Genomic DNA, 15,487 nt, shown 5'->3' on the forward strand with positions numbered 1-15,487 from the left:
GGGCAGCCAGGAATGTCCCTCTAGCATTGCCATCAAAGGCAGCTTTGCATATGTGGACCCTCGGCTGCGCAGGAAAGCAGGCAGATGGGGCTGATACCCTCTAGCAAGTGGGTGTTGCCAACAGTCCCAACGGACTTCGCAGGTTTTGTGTGTCTGATTGCTCCTGTATAAAAGTGCATGACAGAGGCATATAACCATTTAACTAGATATCACCATATCGCTGACACAACAGAGTCCAAATCTCTTATTTAAAATAAAATGTCATTCCCAGCCCAGCAAGTCTTGCTCTGAATCGCTGACCTTACTCGGGCTGCTGCTCCTGAATGAATGGGTTGTGTGAATTCTGTCACCTGGGAAACACTGTCTTACCAGCCCTCAAACAGCACCTGCTTGTGCAGGGACTGAGTTACAGGTTTCATATGCGATCCACCCTCTTTGATGAGGCGCCTGGGAATTTTGCCTGAGAAAGAGGGACGAGATAATTTCTCTACTCTGAACGGTCTGGTCCTTTAGCTGTTTGGATACATCCGCACTGCATTGCCTAATTCTCACCAGACAGGCTTTCTCGTGGATGCTTTTATTTTTCACTCACCTGATCTAAAGTTGTTTGAGACACAGAATATTCTTCAATATGCAAGTTTTCCTTATTGGAGATTATTAACCGAAAAATCTTAGCCAGAGAGGAGGAGCAAATCTGGTACTGCAGCATGTTGTAGTGCTTCTCTCTCTGCAGACTCCCTGGGAAGTTTGTGTGTATGAATTGCTCGGCAGGAGTAGGGTCTGGAGGCAGCCCAGACTTCGGAGCTTTGATTTTCAGGGTGACAATGTAGCCATCTCCAAACCTGGGAAGCACATGTGGATTTGGGAGTCAGATGAAGAGATGGTTTCATTATTCAGGAAGGAAAGTCATTTTCAGCAGCTACGAAAACACTAACAGTATCTGAAAAGTAAGGCACAAGATCTAGCCTTTTAGAAGCTCTGTCTTTGCCTTGCAGAAGTGGTGTGTAGCGTAACGAGTTGAAATGAGGTCTGCTGACATTGTCTAGGATACTAGAGTCGCACCCAGAAATGGGTCTGTTTAAACAACGGCTCTTCAGGTGGGATTGCTCTATTAAGGACGGTACACGTCACATACACTAAGTTTTCACGTTAAAAAACATCCATAAAAATATTCTACTTACTTGTATTTTAGCTGCTGAATTGTGCCCAGGCATTTGAAGGTTCCTTTTACCATGATGGCTAAACGAGTACAGAGGGCTTCACATTCTTCCATGCTTCCAAAACAGAGAACAGGTATTTGAGATAAAAGCCATCAGATGAACTTCAGCTACTCTGGGATTCTGAATTCCAAACTCTTTTTACCTGTGTGAGGTGAGAACCACAGCTCGCCCATCTCTGAGCACGCTGACGATCGAGTCCCACAGGAGGCGCCGGGACTGAGGATCCATTCCAGTAGTCGGTTCATCCTCAAAGGCAAAGGTTAAGACAATCAGAGTCAGAGAAGCAGATAAGAGAAATAAATTCTATGTAGAACCAAGTCATTGTGTGTTTGGGCTTTAGCAAATAGCTGCTTCCCACTGAAATCTGCGCCTTGAGAAAGCACACGTGCCTTGAGAAGCGTATGAGCGAATGGGTACTGATGGACTTTGTGGCACAAAGCAGGAAGGAAACAAATACAAGAAACCTCAGGTGAGAATATCATGCCATCCGTGTAGGGCACAGCTACAGGGGAGGGAAGGCAGAGACAACAACAACAAAGGCGGTCCCCAGGCTAGGGTCTTAGGTATCAAAAATATAAGCATTTGTGACATCCTGTTAAAAAAACATTTAGCACCAAATAGAAATGAATGGAAAGAGTCTTGTGCATCAGCAGTTATATCAAATTGTGTCAAGTTTGGCTCCCATGTTTTGATGGACATCAGAGATGTAGGTCAATATACTGGAGAAACAAAGGAAAGACTCTTATCTCTATAATACCAGCTGTAACACAGAGATGGACACTTCAAATAAAGTCTTTCTGTTCCGGGGCAACAACTCATGTAAGAGGACAGCGAGTTCTGCCCAGGTAACCTTCTTTCTTACATAAACATATAGAACACATATCTCAACCCAAGAAGATGGTGAAGTCACCCTGATTTACACCAGCTAAGGATCTGTTCCTGCATAAATCAGTTAACCCAGTTCATAACAAAAAGATTAAAAATAAAATCCTGGGGAGAAAAAGAAAATTTCATTCAATATTTTGTCTTGAGAAATTATGAGAAAACATTTTATCTGGCTGTTTACTACGTACAGGCAGCATACATGTAAAGGCACATTAAATGGCACAAGGAACCGTGCTGTTAAAATGTTACTAAAACGTTTCTTTTTAGCCTTCAAATTAAGGTGGAACAGTATAACCTAAATAAAGATTTTTTTGTAGTAATTGCATTTAGAATTTCCCTTGAGATACGCAATTGTCTGATAACTTACGTTACTTGATGGGAACTACATTTCAGCATTTGTATAGTTTAGTCTAAATTTGTATAATTTATTCCAAAGATATTACAGGCTGCAAAAGGGAGGTTATCCTCCTCTGTTCTGCTGGATAAAGCGGCCAGGTATATGTCATGAGATCATTTACATGAGCAGTTATACTCTGACAAGGAAAGGCAGACTGAAACCCAACACAGATTTAAATTCAGATTTGCCTGGATTATAGATTTTATCTCAAACCATTCTTTGTTGAAGATCTTTCTTTCATAATCACTTGGGGCCCACTGAAAACATAGTTATGCATCCTAGTCTATCCCTGAAATTAAAGAACTCAAAATTACACTGAAGTAGGTGTAAGTTGAGGGCAGAAAGGAGCTTGCAAGGACTGTCATAAACATACTCGTGCTACGAGATGTTGTCTGACCTGTCACAGAGCTCTGTTGCCATGGCACTTACCAGCAAGACGAGCGGCGGGCAGCCTATCAGCGCAATGGCAGTGGAGAGCTTGCGCTTGTTGCCGCCGCTGTAGGTCCCAGCCAGGTGGTCTGCGTACAGGGGAAGTCCCAGCTTCTGGATGCCCCACTCGGCAACCTACGAGAGAGACCATCTTTTTCACAGAGCAGCTAACGCATACCAGACAGGACTGCTGATACATCCCTCTTCTGGCTGAGACCTGGCAGTCCCCTGGGCTTTAGCACACTGATCAGGGGAGTCCAAAAAATTTATGATGATGAGGGGAATCCTAACTACTTGAAGGAAAGCCATAAGCCAGCCTCAGCTGTAGACTTCCTATCTGTGCAAGAATTTAAATTATTTTCTTCTGGAATCTCCTACATGTTTTCTTTCCTATATATAAACGACTTTAAAGACAAGAACAAGACAGTGACCAGTGCAGTTCTGAGTCACAGCAATTGCATCTTGAGCCTTTCATGGTTGGGACCACAGTTTTGCAAGTGCCGTTATTGCCATTTAGTAGCGCAGCCTTGCGCTTAACTGTCCAAATGACAGAAACCACTCCCAGGACTTCAACACACAGAACGCCAAGCCCGCTTTGGAAATTCTGGCCCTTGGCACATTACGAACCCAGTTAATCGTCACAAATATCCACTGTCACTCTAAGTCAAAAGCAAGAATGCTTTACCCTCTTGATTTCCTCTGCTGGAACCCCCCGCAGGCGTGCATATAAGTAGAGGTGTTCTCGTCCTGTGAGCAGGTCATCAATGGCATCAAACTGAGGGCAGTATCCCATGCTTTGATGGACGTTAGAAATGTGGGTCAATATACTGGAAAAACAAAGGAAAGAATCTTATCTCTATAATTCTAGGTGTGGGACAGGGATGGATGCTTCGAATAAAATCAATCTTTTCCGGGGCAACCACTTTTCTAAGAGGAAAATGAACTCCTCCTGATACAACATCCTGCTAAAATATCTGTCTGTACAGAATAGCAAGGAGTATATTCTCATCTAAGTCAGCTCAGTCCTGGTTAAGAGTGTAAGCCCATTTCCCCTCACCCATTTTCCTGTGTAAGTACAGGCTAACTTAATATGAAGTTCTTTGAACGGCCACTCAGATCATATTTTTTGCAAATGGTGTTTATTTCTAGAAGGAAAAAAAAACAGTCACTTTCATCTCAGAGTGTGGTCACTGGGAACAAACAGGTGAGAGACAAGGCTACCGCGTCGTTGGTAGTAACAGCAGAAGTACAGAATCACAGAACAATTGGGGTTGGAAGGGGCCCCTGGAGGTCACCTTGCCCACCCACGCTGCTCACCTAGAGCAGCGTGCCCAGGATGACGTCCTGGCAACAAAACAGCTATTGTTCAATTCACATCAATGGGCAAAGCATCAAATCCCAACTACACCTCCCGAACGAAGACACACAACCTGGAGCTAAACTAGCATAAGCGAATACCAGATCACGCTGCATTAACTTATGACATTATGCCAGCACTGTGTAAACAAAGATGCTAGAAACAGCCAGAGAAAAGTCCCAAAGCTCAGCTCAAAGTACCCTGTCGGACTGGTTATCTTATGTTTGTGAGCTCTTCCCATTCGATCCGACTGGGAATGTTGGGAGCCTTGTCCCACTGTTGGCATTCCTGTAACTTAGCCACAGGCTTTATAACACAGAGTGTTAAAAGCATAAAGTGCCAGTATGTGTGAGCTGTGGTCTCTCTCAGTGCCACAAAACTGGAAAAGAGCTGCTGGGTCACAGAGCCTATAATCTGGGCAGTTCTACCCCGGTAAATGGACTGTCACAGGGTTTTTTTAAGGTACTTGCCTATTGCCGGCCACTACAGCATCTCCAGATGTCACATCAGTATCTCCAGTCAGCATTTTGAACGTTGTTGTTTTGCCAGCGCCATTCACTCCCAAAAGACCAAAGCACTAAATTACAAAATTTATCACATTCTTTAGTATTTCCAACTTGCAAATCAGCAGGGACGCGCAATCTGAACTCGCCCACGGAATGTAATCTGGTGCTATTGAACAACGTACCTCTCCAGGACGGATGCCCACACAGAGTCTGTCCACTGCAGGCTTGTGCCTACCTGCATAAATCTAAATTGACGGGGGGAAAAAGAAAGAAAAATCCTATTTGAAGACATCTACAGCAAAGAAAGTCTTCTGAATTTTTTAGTTTAATGTTATTGGGATGAGGCAACTTTAGAAACAAGACAGGGTAAATAAAACAAAAGACTAAGCATTCTACAAAGTCAGACATTTAGTTACATTAAATAAATTCATAATGACCCCTAAAATTACCAAATTTTCTGCATGCAGCCTTTTACTTCATATCTTCAGCACGCTATGCTGGGACAAGGTATCTCGGACATATCAAACCACAGTGGAACAATCCAGCAAGATAGTCTGAAGAATGATATTCCAGTTCTCTATTCATGGGATCCCAGCAATGTGTGTACTTTTTGTATTTCTGTAGCTCAAGTTTGTATGTGGTCTGACAGCATAACTCAGACACCTTCAATGTCTGGAAAGACAATAATTAGCAATAACTGTAGCCCTCAATGTGAAAGGAACCACATGGTTAACTTGAGACTGAAACTTGCCTATGGAAAACCAGCATTGCAGAAGGAAACACTAGTAGTAGAAATGGGCACTCAAAAGACAACAGTCGTGTCAGACAATGTGAGGTTAAAACAAAAATCCCGTAAGTGGGGAGGGTTGCCCTGGTCTTGCTGGACTTCCCTGTGGTTTGATTTCTAATCAAAGGAAATAGCCAAATAACATGTCAAGCCTTGACTTCCAAAACATTTGCTATTTTCTAAGGCACAAGGTTGATCTTGAAAAGAATACCATCTGAATCCACAGCTGAAATACATTTTGAAAGAATAAACTTACACTAGACTCATTTGTTTCATTCTTCTCAAAATATTACCTTGGTCAGTTCTTGTAATTCTAAGATATCTCTTTTGTTCCCTCCATTCATAATTCTTTTTCTTTCTTCTGCAACGTCCTCATCTTCCCCAATAATAGGTGACGTGGAAGTCTCAGCAAACCTGGAAAAGCCCAAGAGATTGATTGCAGAAACAATGAATTGCCCTGGGTACAGTTAGAGTAACAGTGTGAAACAACGGCGAATCAATTGCCAAAAATGTGGCTGGTGGAATCAGTGGGATTGAAACTTAACGTGACGCTGGCTGGAGCATTCATGCTGTTGGGAGAATCCCTGTCCTTTGAAAGTTCATCGCTAAATACTAAAAAGGGAGGAAAAGGTTTGCTCAAAAGAGCATGCCTTGTCAGTCACTGATATGACATAACCTGCCCCTCAGCCACAGCTTTTGCTATATGGTTGCTCTTTGGTAGCTAAGGATAGTCCTTCTACAGATCTTTGAGTCCCTGTAAGACAATAGTTTCATAATTGCACCAATTAGTACTCTGGTTGGTGATCTCGAGCTGGGGTGAGTGACCTACTCACACCTGGAAGGTACCTGCTTTCACTGAGGCAGGGGCCCATCTGCAAAGCTTGCACAGTGTCCAGGCTGCAACTGCCCCGTGCAACGGACTAGAATTCCTGTCTTGGGATGTCAGGCTAGTACCTCATGCCAGTACTGAGGACATGACAAACTTTCCAAGTAATTTTATAATCTCACCATCACAATGTCTTAATCTAAAAAAAATTTACTTTGAAGTCTTAATTCAAGAAAACTCATTTCTTTAATAATATGTTCTTAAATCCTGTTAAGGTAATGCACATTTGTACATGCTTTCTTGAACCAGCATATCAACAAATTAAGATGAAATTGGGTAAGCAAACAGAAAAAAAAAGGTGAACATTTCAGAGAAAAAGAAAAAAGAGGGACAGAGAACAACAAAGACACTCACCCTGTTAACAAAGGAACATTAATACAAGCCTTCAGACATACCATCTTGTGGAGAACAGACGGTGCTGCATAAGGAGATTCAGAATGAAGAATGCAACGCCTTGGACGGCCATGGCAACCAGGTTCTTTCCAACAAAGTCCCACTGAAAAGGATTGGAAACATGCTCCTCACCTTTGGAGAAAGAGCACCAGAAAGCAGGGTGAAACACTGCTGAAACAAAACTCTGCTCCTCAGAACAAAAGGCATAATCATAACGGTTTAGGATGAAAATCTGTGCTTTATTTGGTCATGATCAGGCAATGTCTCAATTTTCCAGCATCTTATAAAGATTCTTAAGAAAATACACTTAAAGCTCAGCTCCTGCATGGAAGCAAAAATTAATATAAGCTCTCTGAGTAGGCACTAATTTGGATATCATAACATGAAATTTGCATGGATTATGTGGAAGACATACATGGTTTTTATAAAAACAGATGAGTTCTGCTACATGACTATTCTTTCAACAAAAAGTTGTTTGATATAAAGAGAGCCACATCCCAAGCGGATGCATCTGAAGAACAGCAGCCACTTTAAGCATTAACACGAGGACTGCTGAAGTATTCAAATTAAATGAAATAATATATCCTACTGTAATGATCTAAGGGCTTCACAACAAATGATAAAAAGACACCAGAGTGTCTGAACAAATGGCTTCATTTCCAATAGAGACTACTGGTTAGGCCGTAGAGTTCTGGCAGCTGTTTCAGAAGCTGCAATTCCTTCGGAGAGGTGGAACTTTCATAGTCCTCATCCACCTGGTGATGTGAAAGGGGAGAATTTCAGAAAGAGCCACTAATTTTTCAAGATAACACTTCCAACTGTCTCATCCAAGGTCAGGATATGTAAGACCAATATAACTCGTTGCTTATCGGCTCTTACTTACCAAACCTGGCATATACTTCAGTCACGGCTTGGTTCATGGCCAAGTCAATGAGTCCACGGCCCAGGCAAAAATGTGGGAAGACAATCAGCACATTTTTCAATGCTTTATTAAACTTCAGCAAAGACTATAAGAAAGAGAAACAACATAATGAAACCAGACTTCTTTAAGAAAACATAGCAACATGACTGAAAAGTTCTTTGTCATGTCAGAGAAGCTGGATGTTCTGTGTTCTTACAAGAGACAAAACAAGAGTATTTATCAAGCTACACCCAAAGCATCTGCAACCTGGAACAGAGCGCAGCAGAATGCTGGCATACGCTGCACCGGCCACGGTGCTTCTGAAAAACTGTCAATGGGGAGAGAAATTAATCTTTGTAATGAAGTATTTCTCTACCTAGCAGAGGTAACGTGTAATTCTGGTGTCAGCAACTGTAAGCAACAAGGAAGAGTGGTATATTTCTGTCGTAACATCCTTATTTACAGCTGGAATACAATGTTGGAATACGGCTGGAATATTTCCATAATCAGGACTGCCACACCATTGAAAAGTACCAGTGTCTGGCCATAACTACACAGCAGGCTGTGGTGCAACATGGAGACACCCAAAAGAGTGTAAGTGCCAGTACCAGTCTAGCTCCACCACTGCTGAATCCATAGAAAGGCAATTTTCCCTCTGGAGACAGTCTCTCTCCAACAGAGACACATTCTCAAAGATAACAACACTGGCCTGCTGCCCCACCGACTGCCCGGCACTAGATTGAACCCTGGGCATGGCTGAGAATGCAGGAACACTGGGGACAGAAAGTATCGTAAAGCTGGCCCTTGAAACCATGAACTGAACCAAGATCTGTTTCTCCTTCCCAGCAAACAACAATGCTTGATCAGCACATGGTGTCTGAAAACACACTACCAGTAGGGACAGCTAACTGGATTGCTGTCAGATGTAGAAAGGGTGTCCATCTCAGTGGCCAGAGTATCAGCAACTGCAGAGGTGGTGGTAGTGGTGCACACAAGCCAACTGTGTTTCGTAAACTGATCTCTTGGCCTTTCTAAGAAATAATTTTGGCACTCACTATATTCTGTCTATTCTTGTACTTCCTGTCACCTTCCCTGGTGGCATTATAACATTTTTGGGAAATTCTCAAAATTCTGATATAAGCAGAACGTCTCCTCTAACACAATGACTAGCAGGAGTATCTTTCTTTACTTAGTGGTGACTCTATGATTTTCTACCATCTACCTCTTCCCGTACAACCTTGTGCTGCAGAAGCAAGCACGAAGTGCCGTGTGCCCTCCTCCCCAGCTGTGAAGGCACACAGAAGTTTGCTCAAAGGGATGAAGAACACTCAATGGCATCCCATGTGTGTGTAGCCCAAGATATTGATTGTCCTGAGTCCCTCCTCTGGGTTATTCTGCTCACCTGCAGTTACTCAGCAAGTTCCCCGCTCATCTACTGCCAGAAAAAAATGGCAAGGTGGAGGAAGACGGTTGCTGTTAGAGACGGTTATGCTCGGACACCCTTAGCACAGCTCTTTAAAACCAGGTGTCAACAAAAATATTACTTACCGGGTTATTTTCAAATAACTCCAGGATAAACGTGATGGCACTGCTGTTGATCCCCACAAAGAGATTAATACAAGACAAAGCAACATAAGCAGTGCTAGGGACACTGAAGAAAGAAGCGGCAGGGTACATCATGGGAATTACTGCCCATCTGCATGCAAAAGAGAGAAAAACTATGACAACAGCTTCTCAGCATTCTCATGTCAGTTGGCCTAACAAAAACACAAAGCTGAGCTTTCTTCTCATCCCAAGTGGAATGAAATGGTGTAGCCAACCAGAGATGCCACTACAGTATTCTTCCCCCAGACGCTAGATAAAAAGTCTTTTCTGCTTAGTCTTTTTTGCTGTTTAAAATGCAAGGCAATAAAAACAGCTAAAATTGAGAAAACATAATGCTAGCAAGGTTATCAGCACCCCAGGTATCCTTGCACATCTCACTGGGTTGTACACCAGGAGGGAGAAACACAGACATGTTAGATAAAGTAAACAGGACGCTCTGCTTTGCTGGATCCTCCTCAGCCTTTGGAACTGCCCAAAGAAATCAAACTCTGCACATTTTGATATTCTTTTCTAACTCCTCTACCATTGTTTGTTTTTTTTTTTACTCCTGATCAGTAGCTTCTTGTGCCATGATTTCTGGGACACAGCAAATGCACGTGCGGCAGCACAAGAGGAGCGTGTTCCTCTGGAATACACTTACAATGCTTAGGAACCCTCAGTCTAACTGGGAAGAATTCAGTACCAACAACCTGAATTGCTTAACAGGACAATATACACACTGTCAGAAATAAAACTTCCCACTGTGACTGGAGCTGGGTGCAAGGGCTAATACATGATTATGAATTTACCTTCTTTTCTGTTTTTTAATTAGCAAATTATGAAATTATTATTGAAGTGACTGCCATGTGATTATATTTTTTCTGAAAATTTCGTCTTGGTAGGTGCTTTAAAATATGCAAATACATTTTCAATGCCCATCCACATGGCCATGAATTACTGTATTTGAAAAAAAAACAGAGCCATAACAACTTATTAAAGATACCACTATTGCACTTTAAAAATATACAATGAAAAATTAAAACAAATTAACATTCTGATAGCATTTTTAAACATGGGCTATTTTACAGACATTAAATGATAATAATGCTTTGCATTTTGTCAGGATTTTAATTCAAAAACCACAAAACCTTCAGAAAAGTAAAGGTAGTCTGCCCAGAAAAAAACTGTACCCTCTGAGGCTTAGTTTGTGGTATACATAAGAGGATATGAAAAGCTTAGTTTCTTTCTTTAACCCTAGAAATAGACGTGGCCAATCATTTTGCCTAGACTACATCAGCTGCAGGGCTCTCAGGAATACGATTTTTTAAGATAAAAATATATGATGGCCAATTAAATGAGAGAAAGTGAATTTCAGCCAGCCTTATAAAATGCTGTTTTGCCAGTATAAATGCTCATTTGAAGCTAAAAAAGTGTTGAAGACTCAGTACTCTTTGCCCTTGGGTTGAATGCTGGAAGTTATTTTAGTATTGGCTGTCAATGAGGCAAACGAACAACCACTAAATTCCTACACAATGTACATATCAGAAAGCAGCAAACCAAACAAATATGCTTTCCTGTAAGGATCACATTTAATGCTCAAAAAAAGTAAGGCAGTGACAAAAAAAATTTCTCCTCTACAGCATGTGGCCAGACAGAGTGTGTAAATATCCTGGAGCGGGGACAGAATCCAGCTCTAACCTGTACCCACTCAGTTTTATTCTTTAAAGCTGGATTTCGCCAAGTACCAAGCTCAATAACATGAAATCATTTCCATGTGATATACAGGGCCTCACGTGCAGGAAGAACCTTGAACACTCACCCGTACAGAAGCAGCAAGGCAACAAGCACGGGGAGATTAGTCGGAGAAGTGTATGCCTTCTTGTTGAATCCAGCGAATATGACCACCACCATGCCAGCACTCAGTGCATAATTCACCTGCCATGTCACAGGGTGAAGATCAGTGCGTAAGACCTGAGAAGGTCTGCAAACATATCCAGATCCTACGCATTATTCCAAAAGGATTTTGTACTGAGGAACACTGGAATTTATGAGCTAGACTAGTCACACTCATGCTTTTGGATCAATGGGTCCCTGGCAGCATTCAACATTTTTTTCTGAGACATCTCTTATCAGACTGTTCATCAAAAATACAACATATATTGTTGTTTCTGGAAGCCAATTATTTCATGGTCCTGCAGGCAGGCTGCTCACAGAAGGAGGCTGTGGGTACACAAGGGAAGTGCAGTTTCTGGTGATGCAAAGGCTGTGTAGGAGGGAAAACCTAGTTACTTGAGCCACGTTCCTGGGAGGAGGCTGAAGCGAGTGTGTTGGCCGCTGCCCTTCTCAATTTCTCTGCTCAGTAGAGGTAGCGCTAGTCTACTGCAACACACAGAGCTCCCCATGCAGAATGGAAGGTGGCATTTCACAGAACTGCTAACACCAATTAACACCTTTACATCATGCTGTCAGGGGCCACAGCCAAGCAGAATTCCTGTCAAGGAAGCTGCTGGGAGGCTGCTGTGACCAGCAGGGGACAGGAACTCGAAAACCTGCTTCTACTCCCTCATTTACTCAATTAATGCTTTGCTTTACCTTCTCCCGAAAAAGCACCTTCCAAAGCCCAAAGAGTTTGGGTCTTTTCAATTATTTCTTCTTTTTTTTTTTTTCCCCTTTTTAATTTTTCTTTTCAGTTCCACAATCATGTTTTTCTTATTGCATAAACCCTTGGCCACTCTCTTTGTCAAGAAGGCATGGCTAGAAAACAAGCCCCTTGCTGTGCCTCCACCAGGCAAAGAATTTGCTCCTTTGTGACTCCTCCCTGAGGAGTAATGGGAGGGTAGCTGAGCCCTGTTTAAGCAAGCCCAGGCCTGTGGTCTAAATCGTTTTGGAACAACACAGTGAACATGACTCAATGACCTAAACCAATACATCTATGCCATTTCAGACACCCTAGAGTATTCTGTCTGGCCTCCAGCTACTGTTTCAGCAGCCTGTGAATCTCCCACTTAGATTTCTTGAATATCTTGAAACACGTTATGGTTCTTCTAGAGGGCAGGAGTGACTAGCAACAGGCGACTGCTATGGTAAGTTGTACTTTATTATACATTCAGCTGTAAGGACTGGAAACCCTAAGATTACAAAAATTTCAGCTTCATTAGTTGAATAATGAGCTGTGTATCCAACTTAATTTCTACATCTGCAATTAGTTAGGAGGTCAGACCCTTAGCAGGCTCTCTGAGAAACAAAGAAATGAATGCTTGGCAATGCTGAGAATCACCTTCACTCAATCCACAGGCTAGTCCCTTGTTCATGCAAACCCAGGAATAATTGCATATGAAATCAGATCAGCAGTTACTCACTATGTCCCACATGAAGTTAGTTAGCCAGTAGATCGCAGGGCTCACACCACTGACAAACTGTAGATGCTTGGCTTTTGTTACACGTTCTTGAATCAGGTATAAAACAAAACTAGCTGGTATAAAGGACATGGCAAAAATCACACAGATGGCAACAACAGCATCCACTGAAGTGGTCAGCCTAAAACAGAGCAGAAGAGGGACTGTGAGCAAGGGAATGGATGCAACACAACACAATATTAGCATTTGGGCATTCTGGAGGGACTTTTAAGATCTAGAAGTAGCAAGGTTATTTTGTAAGTAGAAGACTCTTCCAATTACAAAATGTGCTGGTGTATTCTCCCAGGTTGTGCTGGGGACTGCCGCTAACATTCCCTGATTTTTTACTTGCCTTAATTCTCTGGGACAGTTCAGCTCATGTGTGTCTATATATACACACACATCTCTCAGTTTGACAGCCTTTCCTGCGTGGTGTGTCTCAAACTAGACGATCAGGCACAATAGTCGAAGTGCTCTGGTCATATCCCAAAGAAAATGGAATTTTCCACTAAGTAATAACAATGGACCACGTGAGCTTTGCAAAACGGAATCGGGCGGACAGAGGAGGGAACTGAGAAAGAGGGAAGCATTTGTTTTACAACTCTATCCTTGAAGAACCACCAAGAGACTGATAGAAGGGAACATCCTGCCTCAGAAGAGCCGAAAGCTGAGTGATAAAGTACAAAGTCAAGGAGAACAACTAATTGGAATGTTTATGCATGTTGATAAGAACTAAAACTAAGTGTCCTTTAGGTGAACTATCCTCATTATAATACTAAAAACCATGCCCATAGGTCAGAAAGCCCCCTACTCAAATTAGCCCCTCACTCTCTGAGCACGCATGGCAAATTTAATGGGAGCTGTGCCTTGAAGATGAAGGGAGAAAGAGTGAAACCAGCGATCGGGGGGGCAGGGCAGGAATATTACCTGTGATTGACACATTGAACTGTACAAATGCCTTGGATTTTCTGGGTGCAGTGTGCTAGCTTTGTGGAGTTACCACCCAGCACCCATCTTTGCACAAATATGAAATGAATAAAATGCCTCCACTGTGTGTACTGTGTGTATTTTGGCCTTTTGCACATCGGGTGAATGATCGTGCTTTTCAGGAACACACTGGGAGCTGGGAAAAGAAGAACTCAAAGAGACAAGTTGCAGACAGTGAGATGAAGCACAGATCTTGCCTCTGTGCTAAGGCAGAAGTGTTCAGTTTCACTGACTCCTGAACAGAATAGGAGACATGAGTGGGAAGTCATGTCTTCTTAGGAGTGGCTTTTTCAAGAAATTATAGCTTTTAGATTCTGGAATACACCAACCCTGCTACATGCCATTGAAAATCTACCGGTGTGCTGTCCTTGGCACTGAGATGGAGGTTGATGACTACTGCCTACCTGTAGTCAGTTAAGGTCAATTTCTAAATCCTTTTTTGATTATGACCTCTGTGCTATTTCACAGGTAGATCTCTTGGCTTTGGAACAGAAGACTTCAGAATCTCTGTGCTTGGGAATCAACAGAAACACGTAACAACGTAAAACCAATGGTCATAGGAGATTCCTATGTGGGATGGGAATGAACTCTTATAGGAATATAATGAGACAGAAGAGAATAGATTGTATATCTAATTCTTGATTGGAATAAAACTTCAGGGAAAGGCCTCCACCGTCTGTCAACCGAACTATTTCTCCTCAGAGTACAAGTACGCTGGAGGTGGTAAACTGCCAGGAAAGGGAGGGGTAAAAGCCAGCAGCAGAGCACAGGCAGACTTACACAGTGACTTCAGAGAGTTGCTCCTTAGTGAGGTTCAGAGGGTGGTTTACAGCAATGATTCCATATTTGTCAGGGGCTTGGCCAGTCCGCAGGTTAGCTCTAAGGATTGCATTATTGGCTACGTTAAGGAAACTAACCATAGCATGCCAGCCCTTATTGTTAAACCATACCTAAAAGAGTCAGAAAGCACAGATTCATTTAAGAAGCCTTCACTAATAACCCAGAGCTGCAGGAGAAAACTTGGCTGCCCTTCATCTGCTTCGGTGGGCATTGGCAGCGGGGAAGAATCGAGCACCGGGAATTCGTAGCTCCTTCGCACAGTCCAGCAGGAGGAGCTCGCACGCTATCACAGTCACAAAAGGTAGGGTTTGGAGGGCCCTCTGGAGCTCACCCCGTCCCACCCCTGCTGGAGCAGGCACCCCCAGAGCAGGGGCACAGGGCCGCGTCCAGGCGGGGGGTGAATGTCTCCAGGGAAGGGACCCCACAGCCTCTCTGGGCAGCCTGTGCCCCTGCTCTGGCACCCGCACAGGGAAGGGGTTTTTCCTCATGTTCAGGTGGAACTTCCCGTGTTCCAGCTTGTGCCCGTTGCCCCTTGGCCTGGCGTTGGGCACCACTGAAAAGAGCCCGGACCCATCGTCCTAACACCCACCCTTCAGATATTTCTAAGCATTGATGAGATCCCCCCTCAGCCTTCTCTTCTCCAGGCTGAACAAACGCCAAACTATGCTTTAAAAAGGGTTGGACAACAACTGCCAAGTGATTTTACAGAAGCACATTTTAAAATTTAGCAGAATGTGTCCTACTCAGAAGTATTTAGGACAGCAAGAACTACTAAGAACACAGTTTTAAAAAATCTCACATTAGAAATAACTTTGCATTAACACTGTAGCCCATATTACTTGTAATTAGTATAGTATTATATCATATAGCTCTCCTTGCATCTTGAGAATGCCACTAGCACTATTCTCACAATCTGAAGT

General features: G+C 42.9%; 1 protein-coding gene across 1 annotated transcript in view; it reads right to left on the reverse strand.

The window, feature by feature from the left end:
- ABCA4 (ATP binding cassette subfamily A member 4) overlaps nt 1-15,487 on the reverse strand; it is a 73,677-nt gene that overhangs the window by 1,630 nt on the left and 56,560 nt on the right. The window contains exons 35-48 of the mRNA XM_064455783.1: nt 14,508-14,677; nt 12,705-12,882; nt 11,165-11,280; nt 9,310-9,457; nt 7,744-7,867; nt 6,863-6,992; nt 5,875-5,995; nt 4,977-5,039; nt 4,759-4,865; nt 3,617-3,758; nt 2,932-3,066; nt 1,363-1,466; nt 1,182-1,274; nt 593-842 (exon numbers count right to left, since the gene is read on the reverse strand). Of these exons, the coding sequence (XP_064311853.1) occupies nt 593-842; nt 1,182-1,274; nt 1,363-1,466; nt 2,932-3,066; nt 3,617-3,758; nt 4,759-4,865; nt 4,977-5,039; nt 5,875-5,995; nt 6,863-6,992; nt 7,744-7,867; nt 9,310-9,457; nt 11,165-11,280; nt 12,705-12,882; nt 14,508-14,677 (1,881 nt within the window). The remainder of the gene's footprint in view (nt 1-592; nt 843-1,181; nt 1,275-1,362; nt 1,467-2,931; nt 3,067-3,616; nt 3,759-4,758; nt 4,866-4,976; nt 5,040-5,874; nt 5,996-6,862; nt 6,993-7,743; nt 7,868-9,309; nt 9,458-11,164; nt 11,281-12,704; nt 12,883-14,507; nt 14,678-15,487) is intronic.

The sequence above is a fragment of the Phalacrocorax carbo genome, chromosome 6 (assembly GCF_963921805.1).
Source record: "Phalacrocorax carbo chromosome 6, bPhaCar2.1, whole genome shotgun sequence".
NCBI lineage: Eukaryota > Metazoa > Chordata > Aves > Suliformes > Phalacrocoracidae > Phalacrocorax > Phalacrocorax carbo.